This window comes from Orcinus orca, chromosome 10 (genome assembly GCF_937001465.1).
Source record: "Orcinus orca chromosome 10, mOrcOrc1.1, whole genome shotgun sequence".
In the NCBI taxonomy this organism is placed as follows: domain Eukaryota; kingdom Metazoa; phylum Chordata; class Mammalia; order Artiodactyla; family Delphinidae; genus Orcinus; species Orcinus orca.
In genome coordinates, this window is record NC_064568.1 from 35,021,584 (window position 1) to 35,038,357 (window position 16,774).

General features: G+C 51.9%; 1 protein-coding gene across 14 annotated transcripts in view; it reads right to left on the reverse strand.

Moving 5' to 3' along the window:
• Positions 1 to 16,774, reverse strand: part of CACNA1D (calcium voltage-gated channel subunit alpha1 D) — a 318,762-nt gene that overhangs the window by 52,093 nt on the left and 249,895 nt on the right. For all 14 annotated transcript variants that reach the window (XM_033424608.2, XM_033424607.2, XM_004267920.4 and 11 more), the window contains 8 exons: positions 15,562 to 15,668; positions 13,762 to 13,849; positions 12,850 to 12,957; positions 12,710 to 12,762; positions 11,176 to 11,322; positions 9,220 to 9,421; positions 7,020 to 7,178; positions 5,621 to 5,731 (listed from right to left, as the gene is read on the reverse strand). In XM_033424608.2, the coding sequence (XP_033280499.2) occupies positions 5,621 to 5,731; positions 7,020 to 7,178; positions 9,220 to 9,421; positions 11,176 to 11,322; positions 12,710 to 12,762; positions 12,850 to 12,957; positions 13,762 to 13,849; positions 15,562 to 15,668 (975 nt within the window). The remainder of the gene's footprint in view (positions 1 to 5,620; positions 5,732 to 7,019; positions 7,179 to 9,219; positions 9,422 to 11,175; positions 11,323 to 12,709; positions 12,763 to 12,849; positions 12,958 to 13,761; positions 13,850 to 15,561; positions 15,669 to 16,774) is intronic.

The following is a 16,774-nucleotide window of genomic DNA, read 5'->3' on the forward strand; positions in this document are numbered from 1 at the left end:
TGCCCCTCTTGCCTACTTGAGACTTTATTCCTGAATAGCGCCTCTGTCTCTGTGTGTCTCTGTGTCTCTGTCTCTCCAGAACGATCAGTATTCACCTGTGGATCAGTCCTATCGGCCTGCAAACTATTCTCCAACCGGCCCATCCTGGCCCCCTGCGGTGTATAAAGTCACTTTAAATCAACACGATAGGGGCTTGATGTTTGGGGTCCTGGAACTCTTTGGTAATCTCATCAACACCCTCTCTGGAGGGTCCACTGCACTCACAGAGTTGTGCCCAAATTCTAGAGGGTTCCTGGACTGACACCCTCATCTAGGCGACAGGAGGCTTGAGTTGCTGCAGGTGGCTGGAATCACAGGCTCTGGCCAGATGGCTTCCTAGGGGTCCCAGGGAGGCAGAAAATGCCAGCCCCCCCGCCTTCTTCCCACATCCTGTTTCCCTGTTTAGTAGCCTCCTAGGTAATAAAGTCACTGTCAAGTGAGTATGACTCAACCCCACCCCTTTTCCATCAAAGCCACCGCAGCGTCTGGGTAACCAGAAGGTTACGGCTTCTAGCACGGCGCCCACCTGCATGCTCTCTCCTCTTGGCCAGTCACAAGAGGGTCTCCTACAACCGAATGTGGAGGCCAGGGCCCCTCAGGTGGAGCCAGCAGTCCCTACCAGTCTGGCCACAGTTGGCCCGTATTACTTTTGGAACAGCCTCACCCATTTGAAAGGATCAAGCAAGTCAGCCACACGCAATAGCATTTATTACTCGGAAACACTTCTGACTCTGGGAATTTAAAATCATAACCCAGACTAACGTGGGCTTAGGGCCAGGAAGCTCCCTTGCTTCTAAGAACTCTATCTTGATTGTCCATTAACATAATCTCCAGCTAGACTATAGGCTCCTGGAAGGAGAGCTGGACCCCCAGCCAGGATAGAGCATGGGCTTGGCACATGGTGGGCAGCGAGGTCTATGCAATGCAAACAAGAGCAACAGCCCAAGTCCGGGATCTTTTCGCTGCCCGGCCTTTTGGGGTTTACTGAGGCAGCCGGATCACTTACCAGTTTCTGCCAGGGACTGTCTGGGAAGCATCTGACCCAAGGGATGACCCACAGTGCCAACTCTGGGTGGAAACTGTAACTGACAGCTTTCTAACCAGCATAAGCCCTTCCAAAGGTCAAGTGGAGGCTTAAAGAAAAATACGTTCACTTTTGGCCACTCTGCTCTGCCCACGTCTCCTGTGATAGAAAAGCCAGTAGGGCCTGATGACAAGAGGCTGCACCCACAGGTTCATCCATCCATTCCTTTCTTCCTTCCACCACTTCCCATGGAGTAACCAGCATGTAGCAGGTATCACGTGAGACAAACACCACCCAACCTTGAGCAGCTGCTCATCAGCTAACGGAGAAGGAGACACGGAGGGTACTGATGTTGACAGTGCACAGTGAGCATCTAACAGGAGCACGTGGGAAGGGGAGCGCCGGCCCTGGCTGGGCTGGGGGACACTGTGACGGAGGAGCCCACATTCCAGACAGGCCTTAAAAGGTAACAAGGTGGAAAAAGAGCTTCCAGACACAGAAGCACGGGCCACGGAAAGGTCCCACGTGGTCACAGTGGGGATGGGGTGTAGAGGAGGAACGGCTGGGAGCGCGCGGCTGGAAATGAGGCAGAGATGTAAGTGCACTAGTGTTTGGTGCAGAACTTTGAATATTCGACTATGAAATCACCTTTTTTTTAATACAACAGGTGGCACGGTCAGCTTTCAGTTTACAAAGGGAGTGTGTGGAAGATGAAGGGGGGCGCAGAGGCCAGAGGCAGGAGATGGTTCAGCGGTCAAGGAATGCAAGAGGAAGGAGGGCCGCGGAGGCTGGGGTGAGACGAGCTGGCCACCGAGGCCCAGGGCGTGCACGCGTCTCACCAGGGGAGAAGGGGACCAGGAGGGAGCTCCGGGATACCCCGGCCTTGAAAGGACAGGCTGAGCCCATGAAGGAGTCTGACATCAAGTTCTAGTTAAGGAGAGTTAATATTTCCCCTCAAGCGTTATTTGGCATTAAAATAAATCACTGAGATACATTTATGATATATGTATATATATATATATATATATGTGATCACTGAAGAACTGAAAAGATAGTGTCACGGTTCCTTCCCAGGAGGTACAGAATGTGCTCCAGGAAAATTGCTGGGGCTGATAGAGCAGCCTTATTCCTGCCAGGGACCCTGGGGAGGGAGTGCTGTCCTGGGAGGCATATGGGTGACCCAGTGTCCACGACACATCCGCTCTGGACAGAAGCACGAGGACAGCACGAAAGCACTTTCTTCTTTCCCCAAACCCAGTGACTCTCAACGTTTCCCAAGCTCAAGTGGCTAGGCAGGTAAATTCGACATTTTCAAGGCACAGTTGACGCGTGAACCATGTGGCTTTGAACTGTGCGTGTCCACACGCACACGGATGCTTTTCAAGAGTAAATACCACAGCCCTACGTGGTCTGTGGTTGGATGAACCAGTGGGTGCAGAGGAACCTCGGAGAGGGAGCGGCGGCTCTAAGCAATACTCAGATTAGCCCGCGTGTTGGTCAAGGGTCAAGGGTAGAACCAAGACCAAAACGCTTCGAGGTCTGAGCCCTGGGAACAAAGCGCGGCTCCCTGAGGAAAAGCCCACACGGAGGCGGGTCACGGACTTGAGCAGGTGCTGGACAAAACACCAGATGGGCGGCTTCCGGAAGCACAAAGAAGGAACCTCAGACAAATCAGAAGTGCTCCTTAGACCTACAGGAGCCAGGACTTTGGACAAAGCCCTTCTTCTTCAACCTCCCTCCTTGCAGCAAGAGAATTCACTTGAGAAGTCCAGCGGCTGCCCCTTGGGAGCACTGGGGGGGAAGGCCAGGGGAACGGGACTTGGTTCCTATCTACATCATGGCCCACCTTTCAAAACCCCAGGGCGGCTCCGTCGCTCCAAGTGCACGAGCTCGAGGCCCGTTGGGTGGGTCTTCCCTGGGGAGCCGACACAACCCACTGAGCAGCCTGTTTGCTCGGCCCTCATTCCTTGTCTCTTTGGCGTCTCACCACCTTCCATGCTTGCCTAACCCACACTCAAAACAACTTTTCTCCTGGAGTGATCCCACCTCCCCACCAGGGAAGCTCCCAGCTTGGACCACATTCCTCTCAATGTGCTCTCACTCAGGAGGCCCCCTTTCCCAGTCAGGCCCTTGAGTATAAAAGGAGTCAGGTTCCTCCACGCGTTTGAACCCTGCCTCCTATGATGCCTTCTCACCTCCCAGGAAGGATTGTAACTTCACCCTCTGCATTTCTATTACAAAACAGCTGCAACCCCGTCTCTCCTGACAGATGCTGACAGGTTCTCCCGGAACATGCGCCCCTCACTGTGGAGAACACAGCCCCAGAGGACCCTGCGACAGAGCTCCCCAGGAGAGACACAGACCTTCTTAGATGAAGCTTATGGGCCAGGCTCCCAGCCCTCTGTCCCTCTGGCCATCTCCTCCCAGAGAGGCTTCCTTCTGCCACCTTTGCAACACGCCTCCTCAGCCCCACTGCCCCTCTGACGGGTAGGAGGGCCTCACTGACTTCTTTGTGGATGACTACTCGCCTGGCCTTGCTTTGCTAACACCAGAGAGGAGGTAGGAGAGTCAGGAAGCGTTTTAAGAAGAGCTTTGCTTCTTGGTGAAATGACTCTCTCCGGCTCCTCCAGACACACCGTCGCAACACCAAATCCATCTGCTTCGCAAATGCAGTGACGGTGCCCCTCAAGCGTAGAGGCGCTGCTATTGCTGTTTTAAAATTTCTCTCACTTGTAATCTGAGGTTGTCTTCTGCTGTGAAAATACCTTGTGGAGGAAAACTACGAAGCGGCACAATTTCTAGCGGAAATCGCTCATTTAAAAACTCTGATCGATCAGTACTGACTATAAGTTAGCTACTCATTTCCCCTCAGCCTCACCAGCCTGTTCACACACCACTGAACTCTCCTCTCAGGTTTGGTAACAGTGGTTCACCGGACACAGCCGCTGACAGTGCACACGCAGACACACACGGACTCACACACATGCCGGGGGAAATGTGCCTTCTCAGAGCTTAATCACCAGGCAGGGCAAGACATGGCGAGGGGATCTAGGAAATGTTGCATAGATACGTGCCATGTCGCCTTGATCAAGTGCTTTTGGAGTTCTCACTCTGCAACCTTTCCATCAGTCCAGACAAATGTTGATCAAGGACGGAAAGGGGAAAGGGAAGCAAACCAAAAATCTCAAAGGATATTCAGAAGAGTTTGGTGGGGGCAGGGAAGAAGGTGCACGTGTGGAGATATGGACAAGTCACAGTAATTAGCATCTGGCCATGCAAAAATGCCAGGTTTGACCCCACTGCAATCACCCCGATCGATCACTTACAAGCGTCCTTTCTTTTTTGTCCACAAAGAGCTGATAAAGATTGCATAGGAATTAATTCAAATTAAAGATAGGAACAGTTCTAAATTAGAATTCCACTTACGGATGGAGTATGTGAACCCATCATTTCATAATCCGAGTCTTACTTAAATTAGTGTTGTCAGATACCTTACACCCTGATGAACGGACACTGGGGTCACTGAACTCATTCTCTAACTCTGATGGGTGGAGGCTTTGCTAGAAAAGAAACTGAGGGTCAAATGTGTCACAGCTCGGCCAGGATCTGCTCCTCTGTCTAGGGTTTTAGGACGAGGAAACATCACCACTTGATGATGGGGATGGTGGTCGTCATCGTAACAGTCCTGACACGTCTACAGCGTGGGGCTACATGCCGAGCGCTCTTGTAAGCGTGGCACACAGAGTGATTCTTACTCCTCCAAACTCCTAGGAAGTAGGACTACTAGAGCCCTCATTCCATGGGTGAGGAAATGGAGGCACAGAGCAGTGAAGTCTCGACAGCTTCCTTGGGGATTTGAGTCCAGTCTGGTCCCAGAACGGTGCGTGCTCTTCGACACTATACTATCTGTCTCTTACGCTACAGACGTTGACAACTGTGGACCGGACTCAGTCTGTCCTAAAGGAGACATAACACGCAGAGCAGTCCAACACAGTTTAAAATGCTCGTGTCTTGTTTTGTCTTAAAGTCAAGTGAAATTTTTCTAAATTAAACAAACGAAAGATGGTATGGCTGTGAGAGGTCTGCAGCTGGTAGAATTTTCCATAAAAGGTGAAAAAGATGCTGTAGACCAAGAACAAAGAAAACCAAAGTCTTTATGCTGGCAATGTAGAAGCAAAATCAGGGCCGAATTACTCCTGATGGGTTATGTGAAAACAATGTCTCCAATGCTCAAGTAATGAGGCGAGTTTCCTTGAGACAGTCTGACACACGCTCTTCTAGAAACAGAAAATCAGGTTTCAAAACAATCTCCGTTCTGCAAATTCCTAATTCTCTCTTCTTCTTTTTCTCAGAATTGTTTTTGCGAGGTTTTGTTTTCGCAGATTTATTTTCTCATGTGTACACAGAGGCCCTCATCAGATTTTAACGTTCTCGGGTGATAACCTAGTTAACGGCCAGAACAATTCAGCAAAATCCAATAACACAAGACTAACGGGAAGTGGGCGACTCTTTGGAGTGACTCAGCTACAGCCTTTGACAGCGGGTTCAGCAACTCACCTTAGGTTTAAATGCAATGACTTTCAAAACCATCTCGACAGTGAACACCCCGGTGAACACCATGTTCAGGATGTCCATGGCGTCATTAAACATCTTGGACTGCTCGTAGTGCTGTGGATGGAAGCAGAGGCACGGTTCTCGGGGGTCCACTCCGGACTCGCAAAAGGAGGCTCCCCAGCCCACCACCCCCTGCAGGCGTCCGTCCGCCTGCCACACGGGCAGCGAGGCAACCTCCCCGGTCCAGCCCCCTCTCCCAGTGATTCCACTGACCCTGCGAGGGCACATGGTTGGCCCCCCCACAAAGCGCAGGGGGCCCTGACAAGATGAGGGTGACCAAACGATGAAGGGGAAAGACATCCACCCTTTCTCCCAGCAGGGTTTCTACTCAGGGCCTTGACCCAGGCAGAATGCAGAACACACCCACAGGTCTATGGACAAAAGTAGGACTCGGTTAGGATACATTATACGCCATTTAGGCCTATATTCAATCAAAGGCACTGTTAGCATCTTGCCTTCGTGCTTTTCCCTACATCAGCAGAGGGTCCTCATTCATAAGGAATTCGTAAATTTAAGGAAAGGGCCAGAAAACGTACCCTTGGCTGTCTTTACACTCATCTCCCAGACAGCACTGGGAGTTGGTTTGGTTTGCTCAAGTTCTTAGAGCCAGTGGGAAACTGAATCTAGACCTTGGCCACTCTTGTCCTAGTGCAATATCCACTAGACAGCGCAAGGGCTGGAAACGCTCACTGTCAATACCGCTCTGTAATCCAATGTGGCCAGTTGAAGTGAGCTGCCTTCCTCGCCCCCAGTGAGCCAAGAGTCGCTGTCAGGCAGGTCAAACTCAGTACTCCACAGACCAGAAGACTCCCCACTGCCACGCTGAGAGTGACTTGAGGACAGGAATGACACTCTGGGGCAGGCCCAGAGCAAAGTGCCGGACACAAATTACCCAGCATAAACTTCGTTTCCCACTTTACCAATCGACAAAGCCAGGCTCGGGGGATTTAAATAACTTGCCCCGGGTCACCCGGCTGCTAAGGAGTCAAGTCAGGATTGAAGACCCCGCCTGTTCATTTCCACACAGACAGAGCTTTAGTCCACAACCACTCCCTGGCCACAGAAGCCCACAGTAAAGGTTCACAGGCCTGCAAGCCACGCTAGGGCTCCAGAGGAATGGCACTTATGGTCACGCTGTACAGTCTCTCACGCAGAAGAGTGACTGTAAACTCCTGCCGTGGCAACTGTTAGCCAGAATGCGAGTCTGGCCAAACTACAGCCCAGACTCGTCGGATAATCAAACCCTTCCTCCTGTGAGGGGCGGCATTCCACCCTCAGGATTTGGGGCACGGGGCTGCACCGAAGGCCCGGACGGGATCCACGCGGCTGTCTCCATTTTTACCTGCATGGCCAAGCAGAGTGTGTTGAGCATGATGAGGACAAACATCATGTACTCGAAAGGCGAGGAGTTCACCACGTACCAGAACTTGTACTGGTAGGGGTTTTTGGGGATGTATCTTCGCAAGGGACGTGCTTTCAAGGCGTATTCAACACACTGACGCTGCAATGGCAGAAAAGAGCAACGGGGATCCTGAGCACGTCTATGGAAGAAGGACGCAGTTCTCGTCTGCCCTGAAAAGCTGGCGCACGCCTACCGGGAGGGAGCGAGAACGAGGGGGAACAGCCAGCGCAACCCGCACAGGTACCACTCAGCATCACTGACAAAGGGCCCCCAGCTCCATCACCTCATGTGGTCCTCACAGCAGCCTTTGAGGGTAAGCAGAGCACCCAGTTTGCTTCCATTTCGCTTATTAAAAGACTGAGGTCCGGCGATGCATTAAGCAGAGGTGCAAAGCCTTGACCCATGTCTTATCCCTGCCCTTTCTTGATGCCGGTGGAGTACAACTGTAGTTCTCCTGCCCAGGGAAGGAAGCCAAGTAACGAGAGGCAAGGAAATCCTCAAGAACCAGAGGGGCTGGGCTGACTCCCTGAGATTGGAGGTCCCATGGCTGCTCCAGGATGGACCCATACAAGACGCCCACCAGAAGCCAGAACGAGCATGGTAAGCCTAAGTGTCTAATGGTGAGTGAGCTGTGTGTCTGTCTGAGAGCTGTAGAGGCTCAGGAGCTTGTCGTGTTCATCTTAGAACCCCCAGGACATGGTCCGTGATGATGGCTGGAGCACTGCCCTGCCCACTGATGCTGGGGCCGAGACCGGTCCACCCTTTGCAGCAAGCCCAGAGAGCCTCCAGCCCCGAAAGCCTTTTCAGCATCATACCCTACTTGCTCCTAGGCCCAGACCAACCACAGGCTCTCTCTGTCCAGGACCTGGCCCCGCTGTGACTTCACATGCTGACTCTTGGCACCCCTGACTGGAGCCTATCCTGGACCTCGTGGTGACCTAGTTTCAGCTCTGGTTCCGCCTGGGTCTCGCCCTGACACTCTTCTTCCTTGGCGGGGGTCGGGAGGGGTGAAGAGCTGGGCCAGGCCTCCCTCAGACCGTCACTGATAAAATCTGCAGGGACGCCCTGACAACTCACAGCAATGTCTTCCTATAGACCAAGCTGTCCTCGTGCTTCCCCCAGTGGAGATGCTGCAGCCCGAGACAGACGGCCTCACCATGCACGGCGACTTCCCGCCAGGAAGCCCAGGCTGGCAGTGATTCTTGCTCTCTATGTAATCATCCAACGGAGATGGCTACTGATAGAGGGCCTGGGGGAAACTCCCAGAACAGAATCTCGATCTCACAGACTATTTTTACAGCTGAAAAAGACCTTTAAAAGTGACTCCTTAACGCCCTCAATTTAGGGAGACAGCCCAGACAGGAGGTGGAGGCGCACCCACAGTCACAGAGCAGGTGCAGGCAGAACAGGACCAGACAGGTCTCCTGGCCCCCTCGCATCATCACACGATCAGAGCCAAAGGCCCCTGCGCCTAACAGACTGGTTAAAACAAGGTGCTAGATCAAGAGAGTGATGCCAGTGCAACCTTAGTCCCAAGTTTAAAGTTAGCGACTTTCCCAGTGGTGTGATAGGGTACTTCCTCCTAAGTCAATGGTTCTCAACCAGGGCACATTTGACAATGTCTGGAGATATTTCTGGAGCGGGAATGAGGGTGGGGGGCAGAAGGTGCTACTGGAATCTAGTGGGGAGAGGCCAGGGAGGCTTCTCAACCATGCACCGCAAGCGTAACAAAGAATTATCCAGCCTCAAATGTCAATAGTCCCGAGGTTGAGGAGATAAAAGGCTATCCCTTGGGAGGGACTGTGCGAGTGTCACTGGGTGCTTCCTGGCCCCAGGCCACACCATCCTACGTGACTCTGAGCTGTCACTGGTGGGTCATGACCACAGAAGGTGGCCTAGGTATCCTGGCTTCTCACTCACATGTCTGCGGGTAAATTTCAAAATTACAGCCTAATCTGCATCTGGGAAACTAACGCTCGCCACTGATGACTCACAGTGGCTGAGAGTGTGCTGAGCAGGGCCCAAGCCCCAGGGAGAGAGAGCAGGCGGGCACCCTTCTCTACACGCGGGAAGCTGTCAAAAGAGAAATCGGTCCTCTTTGGCTCAAGGGACAGAAGCCCGAACAGTGCGTGACTCTAACCTGATTTTTGTCCAGCTCACAGTTCTTATACTCTTTCTCCCCCTGCTCCTGAAATGTGACGATGACGAAGCCCACAAAGATGTTCATCATGAAGAACGCTACGATGATGATGTAGATGATGAAGAAGATGGAGATCTCCACACGGTAGTTGTAGATGGGGCCGACGTTCTCTCCGTTCGAGTCGATGGCCTTGTACAGCAACCTGGAGAGCAGAGGATCCAGTGAGCACCAGCGCCGCTCAGCCAGCAGCCCAGCCCCGCTAGCTTCTGACCACCTCTGCGGGCACGGACGGTCGGACCCCTCGCTGGGAGCCCACCCCAAGGCCCCGGGACACGTGGAGGTCCCTCAGGAAGCCTCTGGGGCATTAGGCCGATCAGCCCGGCACCTGGCGGAGGGAACACCTGGGATATATTTGTTGACTGATTGCTCTGAAGACTGGAAAAGATTTTACAAATATCCAATAATGCTCCTTTCTAGTCACAGACAGAACACAGGAAGGACGTCACATGGAAGACACTGGCGGAACTGAAAGCTGTAAACGCAAGACAACGAGCGAGCGGCCAGGGCATTTCCAAAGAACTACGAGAGGTTCCCCAAACTGAAACAAGCACTAAAATTAAATGTGCCAGGCAGAACTCTGAGCAGAAAGAGGGGCCATTACTGCAACAGGCTCCAATTCAATGTATGCTCGTTCTGATGCAGATTCAGCCCTTCCAGGCACCCACCCGAGGCGTGCACTGTGCTAGGTGCTTTCACATCCATCTGGAAAGGTGGACATACGGTCGTCCCTGTCTTACGGAAGCTCAGAGAGGGATCTAAGTGCCAAGGTCACAGTCCTGGGGACAGAGCAGGAGTTGAGCCCACCTCGCCTGAGCCCCGAGCCCCAAGTCTGTTCATTTCCCTGCCATCCCTGGTGGCAGCTGCCACCCAGGTTTACTAAAGCGCAGTGTTTAAACCCTGAGACCACAGCTAGTGCCTCTGTGGAGTGCAGGCTCTCACTCTATGCTCCTCTTCTCGCAGGACCAATCCACCAATGAACAAGCCCCACGCAACTGTCCTTCTACTTCGCAGACACCCCACACATCCAGAGAGTCCTGCCAGCCTGTCCACCCTCCTCTGGGCACGAGAACTTGACATTGAGAACTCTATCAACATATATGTGTTCTGGTGGCAGGAGCTGGGGGTCCATCAGAGAGCAGAGCACAACAAAGGTACAAGAGCTCTCCTTTTGTATTCGACCTTCTTCCTTCTTTCCACTTTTCTCACCTCGCCCATCAAATCCTAGCCATCCCTCAGGACCCTGTGCTGCATGTCTCTGACACACCAGGACCCTCCTGCTTGGCCTGGCTGACGACACTGACTAAACATGGGCTTTGAGAGGGGAAACCGCATCTAGACAGCTCTGCTTCTTCCACAGGGCGTAGTACAGCATGTTGCATGGAGCTGGTATCAGGAGCCCACTTTATGAACGAGCCAGCGAGCGCGGCAGTGAAAGACGCGGCGCAAGGGCACGAACTAGTACATTACTAGGAGTGAATGAGCAAATGAATGAACGGTCTGGGACACTCTCAAGGGCCTCTATAGGAACAGTGTAGTGGCAGCTTTACTGATGAGGTGACACAGGAGCTGGCCTGAAAAATGCCTCTGGGGACTCCCCATCCACATCCAGCAATGCCCCCCAGGAGCCCGCTGAGAGATACCCCCCTTCCGAGACCCCAGCTTCCCAAATCCGAGAGTCCTGGCTGCCCACAGGGGTTAATCCTTTGCCTAATCAGACAGAGGAGCCCTGTGGGCCAGGAAGCGAGTGATAAGTGGTCCAAAGTTAAAAAGTCATAGAAAAGGCCTACAAAACTGGAGAAGAGCAGCAGGACCCGCTCTCCAGGAGACACGGCTCAGCCCAGAGTGCCCGCGAAGCAGCAGGAGCGTCCCTGGGAGACACGCGATCTTGGTACTCACGCGGGCCAGCCCTCGAACGTGGAGACCGTGAACAGAGCCATCATAGCTGAGAGGACGTTGTCAAAGTTGAAGTCGCTGTTTTGCCAGATCCTCTCACGGACCACAGGGTTATCGACATCCCCATCCTTGTAGAGGATGAAGAGCCCCCTAGAGAGGAGAGGAGGTGGGCGGTCACCCTGGCAGGATGTGGAAGCTGTCACGCTGCCCGATCCCTCCCCGGCCAGGCCACCGTCCTGAGCGTGGCACAGCCTGCGCTTCTCCGTATCATGCCCTGCATTTAGCCTACTCAACGGTTCGAATAACCGTGCAGCAACGACTAAATGAGTATCCTCCAGAGTGACCAGGCAGACACCCAGCCTGATCACAAACGAAAACTACCGAACAAGAACCATCCCTCATACAATGGCCTCAAAGTGTGCAATGAAGAACCGAAAGTTTTGGGCATGCAGAATTCCACAGGCTCTGGGAAACAAGCCCAGGCATCCTCTAATCTACATTTTAGTTTTAATCAAATTCCTTCTCTACATTTTAGTTTTAATCAAACTCCTTCTCTCATACTAACAATATTCCCAGTTTTCTTTCCAAAACAATTCTATAATCGCTGGTACACAGTATTTCTCCTAGAATGCCTCTGTTTCACAGATGAGAAGGCCAACTTAGCGAGGGAAGGGAAAGCGTCTTCACGCGGCTGCTGTGCTGTCAACTCCGTGGGCGCCCCCCACCCCAGAGCATGAACGGGGCCCCTGAGGTGCACTGCCACAGTCACATGGCCTTTGGTGCTCTCTGACTGCACCTTCTGCTGAAAAGAAACCCTCAAGGAACACAGTGCAAGCAGGCCAGCCTTGCCTGGTGACATCGCAAAAGGACAGGGACGTCTATGCTTCTAAGGTCTCAGAACTTCAGGCAATGGCCTCCGTGTCTACCTTCATAGTCTTTTGGATGCACTGGGATAAGAGGAATGAGTATATGCCCCCTGCTCTCTCCTCTGCCCATTACTGTGAACGAACATATGGCCAAGATGTGGCTGATGGGAGCAAGGAGAAAGAAGCATCCTGGGACCTGTCAGAAGAGGGTGGCCAGATCCTGAACTCCAGGAAGTTAAGCTTCAAGTTCTGGTTTGAGGAAATAATTGGATACGTGGCTGTAGGGGGAGCTTTTGGGGAGCATTTCATAATTGTTATTTTAGGTTTTAGTGCCCACTCTCTCCCCCAGTTTACTGATTCTATACCAAACATCAGAAGTCATCTGTCCATGCCTTAAGGGTGATGAAAAGCCTTGGAACTAGACAGAAGTGGTGCTCCCTCCACAATGTGATTGTATGAAATGTCACTGAACTGTACAGTTTGCAATGGTTGATTTTACGTTACGTGAATTTCACCTCAAAACAAAACCCTTCCACGTCTCCAGCCATGGGCTGAGCTCTCAGGCCTCTTGTCCTCCACAACAAAAACTTCTGAAATGCTAGCACGAGCGGATTCTTGAAGCTTTTTATCTGTTCTTCCAAACTCCCCACTCCCACGTTCAGGACACTCACCTGCATTCTTCGGGGTTACTTTTGGCTTCATCTGTGCATCGATAAAACTTTCCCTGGATACAAAACAGACAGACAGTCAAATGCGGGCTCCGCCTGAAGAAGACGGGCTGGGCTCCATGCTTGAAGGCCCTTCCCTGTACCTTGAAGAGCTGCACCCCAATGCAAGCAAACATGAACTGGAGGAGGGTGGTGACGATCATGATGTTGCCAATTGTCCGGATGGCCACAAAGACGCACTGGACCACGTGCTAGGGAGAGGGGGTGGGGAGGGGACAGGGGAGTGTTAGTTCCCTGTGCTATTTCAGCCACGGGGTGAACTAATACCAGCCGAGATCTTCTATGATTATATGCAATTTTATATTATTTTCCTACCTGACAGTCCCTTATGCTTCGTTTTTCAGGTGGTTATCTATGGAGTTACCCCCAGTGCATTATGGTCCCCTGGGAGGAACGCCCTGTAAGCAGGTTCCTCCTTGGCTTCCTCCAAAGCAGTGAGCTCAGTCAGAAGAAATGCCATGGGGTACAGCACTGCCTGGCACACAGGGTCCTGTACCCCATAAGACGACTTAGGAAAATGTAAACCCTCTGGCCTTTTGTACAAACTGCACAAGAATAGATTTAAAGACTAAAAGAAACCCAGAGGAACACTATTAATAATGAAAAAAGCAATGAAGTGTGAACAGTCATCAAATAAAGAAAAACCTCTTAAATGAACAAAAAATTTAAAAAATAATAACTTTTTTTCATGGAAAGCCCTTTTATTTTAAATACAGCAGTGTGTACATGTCAATCCCAAACTCCCAATCTATCCGTCCCCCTACCCTTCCCCCCCTGGTAACCATAAGATCATTCTCTAAGTCTGTGAGGAAAATAATAACTTGAAAAACACTACCAGCACTTAGCAGAGGCAGCTTCATTGGTTAGAAATGTTCTTTTCAAAGGCAAAGCTCACTGGAAAATCCATCAGGCCTCAACCCAGTCCCGGCCCAGAAAAATCAGTGATGACAGCTAACCCCAGCTGAGGCCAGCCCCGCCTGGACAGGAATCCAAACCTTAAGTCCTTTTGCTCTGTTGATTGCCCTGAGCGGTCTCAGAACCCTTAAGACTCTCAGGATCTTCACGACTGAGATGGCACTGGATCTACGGGAAAGAGCAGAGGAAAGCAAGCAAGCAGAGTGTATCACGGTGGTAAAATGCTGCGAGATGATTTCACTTTAGTACAACTATGGTGGGGCCACGTGGAGCAGAGCTAATCTCTCCCCACGAACCACACACGAGGGTGGGTCTCCTCCTTCCGGCCCACGCTCCATGGCCCCCCGCACTCTCAGAGACCCTGACGGGCACACAACTAATGCAGCGGAGGCACAATTTAGGAGTTTGCTTTATTCTTTCCCCCTGATGCAAATGCTAGGCAGTACTTGGCTGAGTTGCGTTGGTTTGGTGGGTTTGCTAAGTTTGGAGGCCTGCTGCAGCACCCTGGTGCTGGGCTTCTCTGGCCTTCAAGGAGTCCGCTGTTGGGTGGGAGAGATGGGCAACCGCAAGCCAGCACGTAGGTGTGACAACAGAGAGAAGGCAGCCAGGGGAACACACCTTGGGGAGTCTGGGAAGGCCCCATAGAGGTGATATCAGGTGAGTCCCGAGTGGGTATGGGGTTAGCATATGGGGGGGGCGGCAGCTGGAGGGCGCAGGCACAGCTGCGAGCTTACAGGCGTTGCAAAGATACTCGTGAGAACGCCTTTCCGAGTTGTGACTACGTGGCTCCCTCTCACTGGGTACTGATGGGAGGTGAGGAAGAGGATTTTAACACAGGGCAGTTTCAGGCAGGGGTCCTCCCCCTTCTGAAGAGGATAGAGCCTCTCACTTCCCTTTAGTTCAGAGGCCATGTGCACACATGTGCTCTCATACGAGGGGCACTGATGGTCAGCACCTGAGCAGAGGTGCTTCAAAGTCAGCAGGAAAGCAAGGCCACCCCTGGACGCTCCCACTGGAGCCTCTGTCCCAAACCCCCAGGTACGGCAGGCAGGCAGTGTACAGCTGGGGCTGTTCCCCACCAGAAATCCCTCAATGCCATGGAAAGGTCCTGGGGCTCTGACTTGCAGCTTTGACCCCTTCTAGCTAAAAATTTTAGATGCCGGGCTTCCCTGGTGGCGCAGTGGTTGAGAGTCCGCCTGCCGACGCAGGGGACACGGGTTCGTGCCCTGGTCCGGGAGGATCCCACATGCCGCGGAGCGGCTGGGCCCGTGAGCCATGGCCACTAAGCCTGCGCGTCCGGAGCCTGTGCTCCGCAACGGGAGAGGCCACAACAGTGAGAGGCCCGCGTACCGCAAAAACAAAAACAAAACCAAAACCAAACAAACAAAATTTTAGATGCCAAAAGAAAAGAGTCATAGCAGCTGATTTATCCTGGAGAGTAAGGGAAGCCTTCAATATCCAAGCTGGAAAGGCCTGAGAGGTCACCTTGTCCAACCCCTCCTGTATAGATGGGGAACTGAGATCCTGGGAGAGGAGCCCCCACCGGCCCCGGGCCCTGGACCAGCCCCTGGAGAACCCAGACAAGAGTCCAGCTGCCCTCCCTCCTAGTCTAGACTTATTTCACCTTCTTTTGAAAAAAGTATCACAGAGAATAATGAGCACAACCCAGCAGAGGGCATAAAAAGAGAAACAGAAACACAAGAAAGGATGAGTTGTCCCAAGGCTTTCTGGCTTGGGCACAAATTAAGCTTTCCCAGATAACCGAACGCCATAATTAAAACGATGCCTAGGCTTTGTGGATTATGTTAAGATTCCTCACATAGACCTTCCTGCCCAACAGTCCTGTACACACACGTTCACACACGCCCCAGAATACTTACTGGATCCCAAATGACACCAGAGACACCCCAACGACCAGCATATCCAGTAAGTTGAAGTAGTTCCTGCAGAAAGCCCCTTTGTGGAGGAAAGCTCCGAAAGTCGTCATCTATAAGCAGAATCATGAGGGATTTAGAGTTTTGTTTTTCTTTTCTCTCTGCAAAGGAGAAGAAACCTGGGCTCTTTACAAAAGCTTGAGCAAAGTGTGACTTTACGAACAAGTGTGCATTAGGAAGCCAGAAATGTAAACCAACAGGGCAGAGCAACTGAATGCTTCGTTCAAAAATGGAAAAGGGGCAGCTGATCTCCTATACATTTTAAAAGAAGAGAGCAACTATTTCACTGGCCATTATCACAGTGAAAACACATTTCAATTATGAATATATCGTTGGCACGTCCAAAGGCTCTGTCTCAGCAGAGAGTCCACTTGACCAGGTTTGTCAGGATGTAATCACTGCCCAGACAACCTGGCTTCCCCACAAAACGCCAGTTCCGGCCCTTCTGAGACCCCAGCAGAGCCCACATTGCTCCAACCCAGACTTCCCAAGTGGGGCTAGAAGTGCCCGAGCCCCGGGCTCACACGCTCCGTTGATATAGAAACGTGCATGGTTTTCCCAGGCCCCGTATTGCTCCTAACGGACCTTACTGATACACCCATTTTAAAGGCTCCTCCAAGCCCAGCTACTCTAGCGTGTGCCAGGTGTGGCTCAGACGCCATCACCTGCTAAGTCACGGCCCCGAGTACCCGGAGCCCACACCGCAGGTTCCCCACTGAGCTTCCAGAACAAGGAGCTTACTGAGGAAGTGCTCCAGAATAAAAACTGCAGAGTACATGGAGTTACTGCTTCTTCAGAAAAACAGATGGGAGAGGTTTCAGATGAGTACAGGAGAGGAGAGGCAGAGCTGGGAGCTAATTATACTGGCCCATGTTGAACTGCCAATAATTAACCCTCTTTAACCTACAAAAAAAAGGCCACTTCAGATGGTTTAACCCAGTATCCAAACAGCCTTCCAAATCCTCCCCAGGCCACCAGGAACCACTCTTTCGAGGTCAGCTGCTTCTCAGAGATTCTGCATTTTCTGAATCCTTGTTTTAGCTCATTTTCCACTCTATGAGATACTTTCAAAATGAGAATTGATTTGGAAGATTTAAGTCACTGAGGCAAATCTATTAAAATTGAAAAGCAATAATTGTGGGGTTTTTTCTTTTAAATA